This window comes from Panthera uncia, assembly GCF_023721935.1.
Source record: "Panthera uncia isolate 11264 chromosome C1 unlocalized genomic scaffold, Puncia_PCG_1.0 HiC_scaffold_4, whole genome shotgun sequence".
Classification (NCBI taxonomy): domain Eukaryota; kingdom Metazoa; phylum Chordata; class Mammalia; order Carnivora; family Felidae; genus Panthera; species Panthera uncia.
The window spans coordinates 87392627-87406753 of record NW_026057585.1 but is presented as its reverse complement, the minus strand read 5'-3'; the positions used below and the strand labels follow the sequence as shown (position 1 = coordinate 87406753).

At 51.6% G+C, this 14127-nt stretch overlaps 2 protein-coding genes across 3 annotated transcripts in view; both read left to right on the top strand.

Annotated features, from left to right (window-relative positions):
• Positions 1–1303: 1303 nt before the first annotated feature.
• On the top strand, positions 1304–7876 carry PITHD1 (PITH domain containing 1). The gene is made up of 6 exons (XM_049617834.1): positions 1304–1572; positions 2270–2313; positions 2672–2749; positions 5270–5374; positions 6073–6181; positions 6941–7876. Exons 1-6 carry the CDS (start codon positions 1375–1377, stop codon positions 7040–7042), a joined length of 636 nt encoding a protein of 211 aa, XP_049473791.1. The 5' UTR covers positions 1304–1374; the 3' UTR covers positions 7043–7876.
• A 2035-nt stretch (positions 7877–9911) lies between these two features.
• The window catches only part of LYPLA2 (lysophospholipase 2), a 4779-nt gene continuing 563 nt past the window's right edge, over positions 9912–14127 (top strand). Inside the window, exons 1-10 of one of the 2 annotated variants that reach the window (XR_007454883.1) lie at positions 9912–10147; positions 11613–11716; positions 11988–12019; positions 12147–12212; positions 12672–12719; positions 12810–12880; positions 13017–13090; positions 13166–13267; positions 13370–13543; positions 13635–13764. Coding sequence is in view for 1 of the 2 variants with exons in the window: in XM_049617817.1 (XP_049473774.1) it covers positions 10024–10147; positions 11613–11716; positions 11988–12019; positions 12147–12212; positions 12672–12719; positions 12810–12880; positions 13017–13090; positions 13166–13267; positions 13370–13543; positions 13635–13685 (846 nt within the window). In the remaining variant the exon portion in view is untranslated. Of the gene's footprint in view, positions 10148–11612; positions 11717–11987; positions 12020–12146; positions 12213–12671; positions 12720–12809; positions 12881–13016; positions 13091–13165; positions 13268–13369; positions 13544–13634; positions 14122–14127 lie in introns of those variants that run through there. The other variant, XM_049617817.1, reaches the window with a different exon arrangement.

The window sequence follows — 14127 nt, the reverse complement described above, 5'->3', positions numbered from 1 at the left end:
ATTTCACACAAAATTGAACTAGGACATCAAAATATGTTTGAATGGAACTTAAACAGATGGATCTTTTGATTTGTATTTCACCTGCCCCCATTCTTGTCTGGACATCCCAGAGCCAGACATGAAGGGCAAGGGATATCCAGAGTATCCCATAACTCTCTCTACATCCTCCCTCTTTCCCTCTCCCCACCAGCAGTCAGAATGCATTTGACCCTGAATCCAAAAATCATTTCAACTCTAAACAGTGGCTGACAATTCTTTTGACTTCAACCCACGACGTGAAAAACACTTCACATTGCACCTGGGTACTCAAACCCAAACTGAAATGAAAGTTCTATAAATTGAGACTTAAAATGTGTGATATATTCTGAATTTTTAATTATATTCTATTTTTATGCTGGTCACAATCCTCTAAACGGATTTTAACACCTATTAATGGGTCACAACCAGCCGTTTGACAAAAAAAACCCTGCTCTGATATGTCACACGGCAAGGGGACTTAAAGGTCATTTAGTCCAATTCTTGCACCTTACAAGTAGTAAATGGAGACTCAGAGAAGTTAAGTCACTTGCCCAAGGCCACGTAGCTAGCAAGTTGGCAGTGCCTGGATTTGAACCAAGATCTGACTCAGCTGTTACCATGTGTCAGCCACTGTGCTGGGTTCTTTCACTTCCTTATTTCATGTAATACTCACTGTGATTCTATGAAACATATCATCATTCCCACTTTACAGATGACAAAACGAAGTCTCGGGATGGGGAAAGTGAATTATTCAGAGTGTCCCACTGTCAGTAGCAGACCCAGGACCGGTCTTCAGATCCGGTGGTTTCGACCGCTAAGCCCCCTATGGAGTGGTTATGGAAGTGAGTGTGTGCGCTCTCAGTGCCTACACGTGCACGTGGGAAGCAGCTATAACATTGTGCTCCCAGCCCTTCAGGACCTTATCGCTGCACACGCTTTCTGCGACCAGCTCCCCCAAAACGTTGGTGGTAAAAGAGCATAGCCTTTAGCCTAATGGGGAAGAGGATTCGAATTCCAGCCCCATCATTTACTGGAACACGAGCCTCATCTCTCTGCGCCTCAGTTTCCACACCTGGGAAGCGGGGAGAGCAACAGGACCGCGGACTCCGGACCTGAGTCAACAGAAACTCCCTTGCACCTGGAAGCGCTTATCGAAAGTCAAGCCCTCGCCGAGCCACGCCCCCTCCCCCCCCCCCCCCCCCCCCCCCCGGGCCCCGGGCGCATGCGCCGCACAGGGGCGCCTTTTACGACGCGGCGGCCGCGGTGCGCTTAGCGGCGGAGCGGAGCGGAGCGAGCGCGGCGCGGGCGGCGGCGGCGGCGGCAGGGCCGAGGGGACGCGCGGACGGCGGCGTCGCCATGTCGCACGGCCACAGCCACGGCGGGGGCGGCTGTCGCTGCGCCGCCGAGCGGGAGGAGCCGCCCGAACAGCGCGGCCTGGCCTACGGCCTGTACCTGCGCATCGACCTGGAGCGGCTGCAGTGCCTCAACGAGAGTCGCGAGGGCAGCGGCCGCGGCGTCTTCAAGCCGTGGGAGGAGCGGACCGACCGCTCCAAGGTGGGCCTTTCGGGGCCTGGGGCGGGCGGGCGAGGCGGGGACCCGCGCGGGGCCTCAGGCCTCCCGACTGCTCTGTCGGCCTCAGTCCTGCTGTTAAAAATAACGACAGCCCGCTTGCCAAGCGCTTTCCCGTGCCTGTCACCTGCCCGCCCCTGGGGAGGGAAACAGCGTTGAGTCTCCCTATTTTGCAGGTAGAGGAACTGAGGCCCGGAGAGGGAGAGGGGCGCTTTGGCTTTACGAAGCCGACGTTCTCTTCCAGGGCTTTCGGGAGGATGGCTGTAGGGCGTTTTCTCTACTGTTTGACTACCAGTCCCAGTGGCTGCCTGATCATATCACCTGATGAAGACCAGAGACAGCGTAGGCAGATGAAGCGTGTTATCCTATCTAGAGCCTTTACCGTTGCGGGGTCACAGAGCCATTTAAAAGCTGTGGACCCCATAGGCACATACTTTTGCACACAGTTTCAGGCTCGTCGAGCCTGGAGGTTCATTCATGGGCTCCCCATTTAAGAACCCTCTGAGAGGATGGCCTGTAGACTTTTGTTAGCGTCAAGGCAGTAAGTGCTGAAAAACCGAGGGAGGTCGACTATTTATTTGCATTGCACTCCCAGTTGTAGAACAGGGTGGAAGATGCCTAAAATTGTAGGCTCTCAGCAAATATTTGTTGCTTTCTCCTCCCCACTCCCCATCCCCTCCAGTTTGTTGAAAGTGATGCAGATGAAGAGCTTCTGTTTAATATTCCGTAAGTACCTCCTTGGTGTTTGCCTCAGGCTAGATAGGCTGTACCCAGAATCCTTATCACGATTCACTCACTGGTTGTGTCAAGAGCACACATCTGTTTCTAGAAATGGGGGAGATTACAGTGTGGTGGGTTTGAGGAGGAAAGCGTAAAGATGTTTCGGTTGAAAGATAACTGAGAAGCCGTGGTAACTTTCTTAGAATTGCAGGATGCCAGAGGCAGACAGGATCTTAGAAATTTTCTGGTACAAGTCTGACACATGAGTCACCTGAAACCCAGGAAGGGGAAGGGTCTTGCCTGGGGTCACGCAGCTAAGCAGAAGTTCAAACCCAGGTTGACAACTTCTTTTGCATCCTGGCAGATTTACAGGCAATGTCAAGCTCAAAGGCATCATTATAATGGGAGAGGACGATGACTCACACCCCTCTGAGATGAGACTGTAAGTGGCAAGGCCTTCAAGAAGCCTCGGAGTTCTCTTTTCTCTGGTAGCACTTTATTCCAGAATGATCCCCCCTTTTTTTTTGTTTTCTACTGGGTTAAATATCCCCTCCTCCGCCTCTTAAAAATCTTGATCTTGTTCTGCATCAGAATACACTTATCTCTTCCTGAATTAATGACTTTTTTAGATTAAGTGTCTTTAAGGCCAACAGCTTGTGTCTTTTCAAAATGCTTTTGCTGTGCCAGCCATTCATCCAGAGAGCATCCTATAAATGCCAATTGTTGATGACTTTGCAGTTTCCTTAGTAACCCAGCTGCAGATCTCAAATGGTCTTTATGGTTTCTACTCCTGGGGTTAGTTTCCAAATTTACCCTTGTTATTTCACACAGTTAAAAATCTTTGCGTGTGTTTTGTTTACATGGAATTACTCCATCGGAGTGTGCATGCCCTTTAGCGAGCAAAGTTCCGTAGGCCTCTTGCGGTACAGGAATCTGTTGCCACCAGGGCTGGTGCCCCTTATTTGACAGCTTGCCTTATTCCAGCACAGCCTTCCTAAAAGAAGGGGCAAACTTTTGAGTGCTGGAGAAACAAATACCAGAAGAACTTTACATTTTAAAGAATTTCTGCTGAAAACGTTTAAATGAGAAATTTAAGAAATTCACACTTTTTGAATGTTAGAAACATAAATTTGAAAGCAAACCCACATATGTAATCATTTTAAGGGGACAGTACATTTGAGTTGATGGTTTTGGAGACTTGTTTACTGGGGAGATGGACTGGCTTGAGAAAACTAGAAATCCATGTTGCATTGTGGTTAAGAGGGGGCTCTGGAATAAACTGCTTGGGTTCCAGTTCTGTCTGTACCACTTGCTGGCTCCATGACTGTGGGGCATTACTTACCTTCTCTTTATCTCTGTGCTCTCATATGTAAAATGACAACAGTAATAGTAGGAACTTCGTAAGATTGTAGAGAGAATTAAATGATCTATAACATGTAAAGAGCTTAGAAGAAGTCTGGAACTTAATAAATGCCCAGTTTTGGGAGGGCAGGTACAAATACTTACATAAGACCTCACATCTAAACACTTTACCTATATTACACTTTATCGAATCTAAGATATCATTGATGCAATTATCTTATACACCATTAATAAAGAAAAAATATTGCCTATTCAACTATGACATGCCACTGACACATCTGGAAAAGTTAAATTGGTACTTAATGAAATTTGAACACAGACTAGGTGTTAGATGTTGTTAAGGAATTGTTAATTTTTGTAAAGTGATCTCACTTTTTAACAGTGGTATTTTAAGAAGTCTTTGCTTTTTAGAAATATGTACTAACATGTGAGTAAAGTGAAATGTTTCAGATTGCTTTAAAATATCAAGCACAAACAAAATGGGGGTGATAGGAAATAGGCATAATGTTCATTATTGAAGCTGAGTGATAAATGGAGATAGAGTAATTGTATTTTTCCCTCTGTGTATAATTTGACATTTCCCATAGTAAAAATTTTTAAGTATATGTATCTTAAAAGTGATTCAGTTTAATCTCATCACTGTATCAGATATGTACTGTTGCCATCCTCAGTTTATACATGAGGAAACAGATACAAGAGGTTAAATCACTTGTCCAAAATTATACAGCGGGTAAGTGACAGAGCCAGGCTTTAAGCCTAGGAAGTCTGGCTCCAGAGACACTGCTTTTAACTACAGTGCTACGCTGCCTCTCATAATGCTGCTCATAAATGTTCACTATTATTATTCTGTGCATCATTCTTAGAAACACTTTGAAGCAAACACTTGCTTTCTTAAATTACGTGCGTTTTCCTGCCACCAATATCTAGGCCCCTTCTGTGTGGGTGTGGAGATGGTGGGGGTGTGGTGCAGGTCTTTAGAATCTGAGTTATAGAGGAGACAGCTGTTTCTTAGATATTTCTTTGAAAAATTTATTTCTTCATTAGCAGTTTTACTTGACTTTCCAAAGCCCATTGTGAGTTGGCAGCCTTTTGTGCTCTTTTCAAAATGGAAACCCGCAGATACTATGTGTTTAAAGAACTGTAAGACGACTCTATGTATAGGGTAATTTTGAACACAAAAGTTGCTTGAGTGTTAAGTTACCTGCTCTTCTCTCTTAGCTGTGTTTAATGTGTTTCTGCCAAACTATTTTTCTCCCATGAGTAAGCTGTTTTGTTTAACCTCCTCAGCTTGGTGTGAATGTGCTGAGTTGCTGATTTTCTCCATGCATTTGCTGCGTGTGACCTGGTTTGAGCCTTCTCTTTGTATATTGCTTCTCATGTGATCTTAACCCACTCAAAGATGCCACTGGCTTATGTTGCAGTTCTCAGCTCTTTTCCTGCTGGTTTAAAGATATTTGTGTATAAATGCCAGTAAAATGCCATTCCTAAAATTTGATCTTCTTTTGATAGAACTGAAGGCAGTTGAGTCAATAGGCAGTTTTGAAAAACTGAAAAATATGATAATACACATTCTTGATTTTTCTTCCCTTTCCTTTCTCAGGTACAAAAACATTCCACAGATGTCCTTTGATGATACAGACAGGGAGCCAGATCAGACCTTTAGTCTGAATCGGGATCTTACGGGAGAATTAGAGTATGCTACAAAGTAAGCACTGTACCTGTTTCCATTCTCTGGCTTCTGAGGAACAGCAGGTGTTCATTTGCAGTGAACATATATATCCATTAGCACTTACTGAGCTTGCAGTTTAATTTTGGCCCATCTCCTACTTTCTTAACATCAGAAACTAGTTAAAACAGTGGAGGGAAGCTTGATCCTCAGCTTGGTCAATTTTTGGCAGAGATGCAGTGCAAGCCATAGGCCTGTTGCACTTGTAAGCAGTTGACAGATCTGAGTGAGCTCCTAGGGTGGTCTTAGGAAAGATGTTTTCGGAATTCCTCTTTGCACAGTGGGCTTACAACAGGCCGAGTTACACATGACCACTTTAGCTCTTCACTGGCTCTCTTTTTCCTAATGGTAAGGTCGGTGAGATCGGCACTGAACTTGCATTAGAATCGCTGCTTGATCATACAGCATTTCTCATTCCTGCTCCTTGAGGGCAGGGCAGCGTTGACTCATTTTTCTATTCTTACTGCCTTGGGCAGGATCTGGCAGATGCTCAGGCAGTGTGTACTGAATCGATTGCTTATCCAAAAGGGAAGAATGAGACCTAAGAGCCCAGAGTGTTCTCTGACGTTTGCCCGGGTGTTACCACAAGTTAGAGTTAGAATTGTTTCTGAGCCGGTGGTGAGATATTCATTGAACTCTAACCTGTGTCTTCTCTCCCCATCCCTTTCATTCTCTAGAATTTCTCGTTTTTCAAATGTCTATCATCTTTCAATTCATATTTCAAAAAACTTTGGAGCTGATACCACAAAGGTCTTGTATATTGGCCTAAGAGGAGAGTGGACTGAGGTAAGAAGGGGCAGGAATTCCTGGCCCCCCAGTATATATGCATATGTGTGTGTATATCTGTGTGTTGCCATATGGGCGCTTTAGGGAAAGGAAAGAGAGCAGGTGAGACGCTGCTTGCTCCCAGTCTGTTTATAATTTTTCTTGGTTTCGTTACTGTACACTGTCCATCTCCTTTGGCAGGCTGTCCGTATTTTTTTTTTTTTTTAACGTTTATTTATTTTTGAGACAGAGAGAGACAGAGTATGAACGGGGGAGGGTCAGAGAGAGGGAGACACAGAATCTGAAACAGGCTCCATGCTCTGAGCTGTCAGCACAGAGCCCGACGCGGGGCTCGAACTCACGGACCGCGAGATCATGACCTGAGCTGAAGTCGGATGCTTAACCGACTGAGCCACCCAGGCGCCCCAGGCTGTCCGTATTTTTAACGGAGTTGAAGTAGCCCAATTGACACCAATTCATTTTTTTCACTTTAAGGTTCTTTTCTTTATCCACCATTTTTGATGACCTTTCTTGTGTCAGGAACCAGAGAGAAGATGATAAGATAGACAAGGTCCTCTTCTCATGGTGGCACCATTATAGTGGGGGAATGAATCTTCTAAGTTATGGGGTGAATCATTGATAATGGTCTTTGCAGTCTTCCTAGGATGATTGTATCAGCAGGGGGAAGAGATGGCTTCCAGAGATGAACCTGAGTAAGGACGACTCCACTGTATGGTCTGGGAAATGGCCAGCTGACCCAGCCTCTCACTTTTCTTGCAGCTTCGACGACACGAGGTGACCATCTGCAATTATGAAGCCTCAGCCAACCCAGCAGACCACAGGGTCCATCAGGTTACCCCACAGACACACTTCATTTCCTAAGGCTGGCCAGGGCTCCCACAGAGGCGCTGTGTCAGTGAAGACGTGCAGCATCCTGTTGGGGAGGACAAAGAGATGGGGTTCCGGAGAGAGCTGGCGCCACAGCCTCTGCCAGGCTGTGTCTTTGGGGCTTTTGCTGCAGAAACCCGGCCTATGGAAGATACCACACCACCGGGGAGGGTTGTGTGGGTGCTGAGGGACAGTCGTGGTTCTCTAGGGCCTAGGAATTGAGTCTTGGACTGGTCAGCATCTGGCAGTCATTGGATGATGCCTGCCTTTCCAGTCAGTGTGGCCATGGGATCCCAAGCGTCTTGTTGCTTTGTGGCAGGATTTTTGTGTGACTTGTTTTTTTTAAACATGGAAACTGTTTCCTGGGCTGCAGTAAACTTTCTGAAGCCTCAGCATTGCGTTTCTATTAGCCATCAGGAGGGTCTCCAACTAGAAATACTTGTCCCTGCTTGCTCCTTCTTCCTGTCAGCGTTCAGCATTCTTGTCAAGTTGCCCGGCTTGGAGTTGTCTGTCATGTACTAGTGTCCCATGGTAGCTAGGAGAGCAGGAATGTCCTGATGATGCTTAATAGCTTGAGGAGAAGGTCTTTCTACTGCCTAGGTAAGCAGTCTGGGGAGAGCATGGGCATCATTTCTGTGTTTGTGAGTTATCCTGGTTGGATAAGGTTGGGACTTAGGTAAGATTCCCCTTGGGACATCTTTAATGTTTATTAGCCTCTAACTAGTGTCATAAGCGCAGTGCCAGAAATTGGAGATCTCAGTTTTTCTGTTCATGGCTTTTTATTCACCGTAACTAATAAGCTTCCTAATAAATCTTTGCCGGACTTCATGTTTGTATATTCTTTTGATTTCTTGGCAGTACTGATGAAACTTTTACTTCACAGGAACTGTGTGGAACTTTGAAATTTGTTGTTGTTTTGTACTAGGTAGATCATAAGTGCCACAGTGATATATATTCAAGACTAGATCATTTCTCCGGGAAAGATACAGTGGACTAAAAACACTCCTACACCCACCCACCCACACTTTGTAAAGAGGAAGGTGAAGTTACAAACTGATGTCCTATTTCTCATGAGAGGAAGTAACTTGAGTGACATTTACAAAGACAAGGAGAACAGATTCTGGAACTCACCAGAAGAAACGAGAGTAAGGAGAGTAAGTGAACAGCACACGGCAGACCCAAGACTTTGGACTTCAATTTTGTTAAGACAGCAGTTGGAGACAATTTAAATATCTAAAATAAGATCGGAGATGGTCAGTATTCTCTCCTTTGTAGAAAATAGAAACAGTGGATAATGGGAATCAGTGTTGAACCTGATCCTCTTGAGAGAATTCTCCTGAAAGTGTTGGCCCACACTGTTTCTCCAGCCTGTCCAACGGAAAGCCTGCCACCACCGTTTTGTCAAGCCTCAAGATTTCTAAAATGAATCCTGAAATCACCCAGAGTGCAAACACGATTATTGATGCACTAAGGGACCTACTCGTCAGCCACAGCCTCTTTATTTCAGTTGGATCATTTTGGAGATAAAAATATAGGCTATGTCTTTAAATTTGGAGTAGGGGGAAGAGTAAAGTTAGAAATCTTAGAGCAGACTATCCCTTCATTAATTCCACTAATTAAAATCTAATCACAGGTAGCCCCTGGGACTGGGTTTCTGAATATGAAGCTTCACTCTGAAGAATCTGTTCCAGGATGTGAAGAAGGGCCCCAGGATCTCAGGCGATTGGGAGTGTAGTATAGGAGGAATTGTTTACTCTTCCATAAGCAGACCTAGCAGGGATCCTATGTGGGGGGCAGTTACGTGGTCTCCGTGCACTTCTTCCTTTCTGACATCTAGTCTGGGTCTTCGGCTTGTAGCACTTCTCAGGACTCAAAGATTTCCTGCTCAGAATCCTGGTGTTTTAGGCTCTTTGTGACCCTTTGAACACTAAAACCAAACTGCCTCTCAGCCTGGGAAAAGTGCTTTGAGTTCCCAGGTTTACAGTGTTCTTTCAGTTCAAAGAAAAACTGTAGGTTATGCTGGGAGAATGAGTCCTAAGCTGCTTAGGTACCAGTGTCACTCATCTCCTGTTTGCAGGTAACTATGTGTTCTCTTAGGGATGTGGCCTTCGACTCAGTTTGCCTCCCTTTCCAGCTTTTCTGTGGACCCTGAACCCATTTCCACTTTATCAGTGCAGCAAGGAGCAAATGGGAACAACATGAAGCCTTTTTTCTTAACAACTGGAGCTCATTGATGGTATTTTGTGCACTGTCTGCATGGCATTGCTTGTGGGGGGGCAGAGCTAAGACAACGCTGCCAATGCCTGTCCAGCTGTCCTGATGTAACCTGTGTTTTCCCAGGGTCCTTTTTGGTCATTACATCCTCACACTGTAATTTTACCGTGTATAAAGCATTTCCACACGACCTCGTTTGAGCCTAACAACAAAGCTGTGAAGGAGGCAGGGTAGTGGTTATCACCGTGTTTTATAGCTCCGGAAGCAGGTGCAGAGAGGCAGCATTAGTGTTGTCCTGAGATCGCTGTTTCCTTCCCCGCTCTGAGCGGGAGTTTCCTCATCTTTAGAGTAAGACTGGAGGACTAGACGGTCTCTAAGGTTGTCTTAAGTGTATGATTCCATCCCTCCAGTGTATGATACGTCCTGGATCATTCTGAGGATGATTCCATCCAGAAACAGGGCGTTGAGGTCAGTGGTGGATATCCAAGACCACGGTGAAGTGCCACCCGTGAAGGCCGGGAGGTGGGAAACTGTGCTAGGAGAGGTATGCCTCTCCTTCCGGATAGCTTTCCTCCAGGAGGCGCACGGGCGGCGGTAGCAAGCGGGGACTACCGACGCGCTGTCTAGATTCCGCAGGTAACTCCGTGGCTTCATTACGGGGAGTGGCCCCACCGTATCCAACATGGCAGCTTCTATCTGGCGGATCGCCGACGCCCACTTCCGGGTTCCGTACTGCTGGCCAGGCTACTTCCGGCAGCGCGATGGCTGGGTTCCCGGGACTCGAACGGAAGTTCCGGCGGGGGCGGCCGAGGGGGAAGAGAGTGTGTCTGTGCAGGAGAAAGAGGAGAATCGCCCGAGAGGTCTCGAAACCCCCAGGGAGTGGAGGTACCCTCGTCCGGGGCCAGCCGGCGGAGGGAGGGCACGGGGGTGGGGGGGAGAGGGGGAGATCGGAGCACCGCGGGGGTCCCGGAGAGTGGGGAGGGGACCGCAGTTGTGAGGGATGGGGGTGGGGAGTGAGGTGCGAAGAGGCGCTGGCCAGTCCTGGGGACTTTGGGGGGAGAGAGGGGAGAGAAGGCGGCCGGGCTATGACGGGAGGGACTTAGGGTTGAAGTGGAAGATCTCATTGTGGGGCGGGGGCTCCACAGGGTCAAAAGTAGAACAATCCTTTGTGGACAAGAGAGGGTCCTGGGTCAAGGTAGAAAATGTCACTGTGAGAAGGGGGCGACCCTTGGTCAGAACAGACATTCCCAGTGTAGGGAGTGGGAGAGCCTGGATTAGAGTGGAACTTGTTACCGTGGGGAGCTCCCTTCCCTGGTCAGCGGGGAAGGCATTACTTTGAGAGAGGGGACCCTGGGGTGAGAGGTGGAAGTCTCCCAGTGAGGAGGGAAGGGAATCCCAGCTTAGGACGGAACGTGCATCTCCCATGTGGGAAGAGGGACCCCAGGGTCAGAGGTGAGGGATCCCACGTGGAGAGGTGCACTCAGGGTCAGAGATGGAAGGTTGAAGCCAGTGGGGAAGGTGGGAGGGGTGGGCGCCGCTGGGAAGGGCAGGCGTTTAGGGACAGGTTGCACAAGCTGCTGGGGACTTTGGAGGATGCTAAGGACGGGGAGGAGCCCGCCAGCCTTACATTCTTTCGTGTGTTTGGGAGCCCCAGAGCATGGTCAAACCGGGGGACCCGGTTGGATTCAGGGGCAGTAGCAGCAGGGAGCACCGTTCAGCGGGGCGTGGGGCGCCAGTTACGGCTGGTGGACGGGAGTTCGTGCGCCTCCTGGAGACCTGGGCAGCCCCCCCGGGGGCTCTGCGAACGGCTGAGCCGGAAACTGCTTGTGAAGGCTGGGTGGGGGCTGGATGGGAGAGAGGTGGGAGAAAATGTGTGGGACGGTTGGGGGTAGGGGCTGCAAGCATATTTTTCTGGCATTTGCCCCCCCCCCTTCGTTTCCCAGTAGGGCTGAGAGTTGGGGAGGAGGGGACCAGGGGCTCTATTAGAGGCATGATGATTGGAAAGCAGGGAGGAGGCAGTTAGTGGGGGGACGACAGCAGGGGATGCCCTGCCCCTCCCCTCCCGCAGGGTCCCTAAGCCCTACTTCTGCCCCTCTCCAGCAAGCTCAGGCTAAGGGGTGGACCAGAACCGGGGACGCTAGGGTAGCGCCTCTGCTTTTCAGCCTGGAGTAGAGGCAAACTTCCTACCCCCTGTGGCCCGAGACTTCTTTCCTGCCTTTTCTTTGTGGCCAGGACAGAACCCGGGGTGCTTTGGGGGGGTTGACGGCCTGAGTGGGCCCTGGGTTTGAGGCTCTTCTCCTGTGTCAGGAGTCTCTCCCTTGCTCTTGACCGCTCCCTCGAATTTGCACAGGCCCCAGCCGTGGAGCCCTGCAGTGTATGTGTGGTAACACCATGTCTGTGCCCCTGCTCACCGATGCTGCCACTGTGTCTGGAGCTGAGCGGGAAACGGCTGCGGTAAGGGTCCTCTCCCACCCTGGGCAGCCCCCAGGCCGGCCGCTGCCGGTAACTGGCTGGAGGGGGCGTGTGGGAAAGATGGAGGTGCAGTGCGGAGAAGGGAGCAGCCTGAAGCCAGGCGGCAGCGAGGTAATAATCTGTTTGGCTGCTCCTGGACTTCCCCCTAGGCCCTCGGGGGTGAGAGGGCGGCCAGAAGTTGGAGGACAGAGGGGGAATGAGAGCAGGGGGTGACTGCCCTCTTTCCACCTCCCCATGTCTCACCCTCTTCCAGGTTATTTTTTTACATGGACTTGGAGACACAGGGTAAGTGAGCTGGAGAGGGGGTGTCCTTTGGGAGGGTGGGGAAGGGCCCGGTGGGCAGGATCAGAGAGGCCCGTGCCCTCCTTTCTCCCTCCCCACATTGGTGCCTTTTTTCCCTTCCTTCCTACAGGCACAGCTGGGCTGACGCCCTCTCCACCATCCGGCTCCCTCACGTCAAGTACATCTGTCCCCATGCGTGAGTGTCACCCCAGCAAGGGAGGGGCTGAGGATGGGGATAAGCTGGGGGGTGGTCCTGTGGTCCCAGGCCTGTTCTCTCCTGCCAGCTGCGCCCTGGGCCCGGGCCCAGGGCAGTCGGAAGTGCCGTTTTCAGCCTTCACTCCCGTGGAGCCCGCGGCCCCAGCCCCCAGCCCTAAGGCCTCCTAGACCCAGGGGCCTCCTGTGCCCCTTCCCCAAGTACTCACCGACCGAGCTGGAACCCCGTCACGCCGTGTGTCGGGCTCTGCTTGTCTGCTGATGCCCCAGCCCCAGCCTCCGGCCCCACGTGGCAGGTTGCCTGGCAACACCTTAAACACAGGCCTTGCCTGCTGGGAGGGCCCCCCCCCCCCCCCGGGGGCTACTCTGCCCCCTCCCGGCTCTCTGCTGTGGCTCCCTCACCCTTCTGAGCGCGATGGCCCTTCTCGCCGCCCCTCCCCAGACCCCGGATCCCTGTGACGCTCAACATGAAGATGGTGATGCCCTCCTGGTGAGTTGCAGGGGCAGGGATGGCTGCTGAGAGAGCTGCAGGGGGCTGGCCAGGGTCTTCCAGTAGCTGCCAACGCCTCTCCTCCCTCAGGTTTGACCTAATGGGGCTGAGTCCTGATGCCCCAGAGGACGAGGCCGGCATCAAGAAGGCAGCAGAGAACAGTAAGGCCCCGGTCCCTCCTCAGCAGCCCCCTCCTCCCCCACCGGCCCCCCAGGAGAGCGCTGGGCAGTATCTGGCTCCCTTCCCTGGGCCCCTCCAGCAGCTTTCCCCCCACCCAGTCATGCCCCCTCCCCCCAGTCAAGGCCTTGATTGAACACGAGATGAAGAATGGGATCCCTGCCAATCGAATCGTCCTGGGAGGCTTTTCACAGGTGAGGGGAGAGCGAGGGGTGGGGGGTGGTAGGAGAGCTGTGCCCTCATGACCTGTCATTCTCTCCTCCCTCCAGGGTGGGGCCCTGTCCCTCTACACGGCCCTTACCTGTCCCCACCCCCTGGCTGGCATCGTGGCATTGAGCTGCTGGCTGCCTCTGCATCGGGCCTTCCCCCAGGTGAGTGTCTCCACGAGTCCCCTCCTGCCCTTTGGGTCTCCTCGCGGCTCGGGGACCGTGCCGAACACTGGCTTTGCCCTCAGAGCCCCGTCTGGCCCACAGGCAGCCAATGGCAGTGCCAAGGACCTGGCCATCTTGCAGTGCCACGGGGAGCTGGACCCCATGGTTCCAGTACGGTTTGGGGCCCTGACGGCCGAGAAGCTTCGGTCCGTCGTCACACCCGCCAGGGTCCAGTTCAAGACGTACCCAGGTGTCATGCACAGCTCCTGCCCTCAGGTCGGTGATGGGGGACCACTTCCCACCCCACCCCTCCCTCCTCCCTCCTCCCTCCGGCTGGGAGCCCCTCACGATCCCTCCTCACCCCCAGGAGATGGCAGCCGTGAAGGAGTTTCTTGAGAAGCTGCTGCCTCCTGTCTAACCAGAGTCGCTGGCCCCCAGCGCAGGACCCCAGCTCCTGGGGGACGCAGCACGCGCGGCGCCATCTCGGATCTGAGCCGGTCGAGCCCCCGTCCCCACCATCCCTGACCCGTCCTCTTCCCATAGGCCTCTGGGGCAGGCGGGCCCAGGCCTGGCCAGGCCTGCCTCCCTGGCCTCAGCCACCTGGCTGTCTGCAGCAGGGGTGGGCCACCCTCTTCTCCCATTTCCCCGGAGGTGGGCCCCCCCCCCCCCCCGGCAGCAGTATTGGAGGGGCTGTAGGCAGCGGGAGAAAGGGGCCCGGCCGCTGACCCACTCACTCAGGACCTCACTCACTAGCCCCGCTTTGGGCCCCCTCCTGTGACCTCAGGGTTTGGCCCATGGGGCCCTCCCGGGCCCCACCTACCACTCCACCCCCCCCCCCCCCCCCCCCCCCCCCCCCCCCC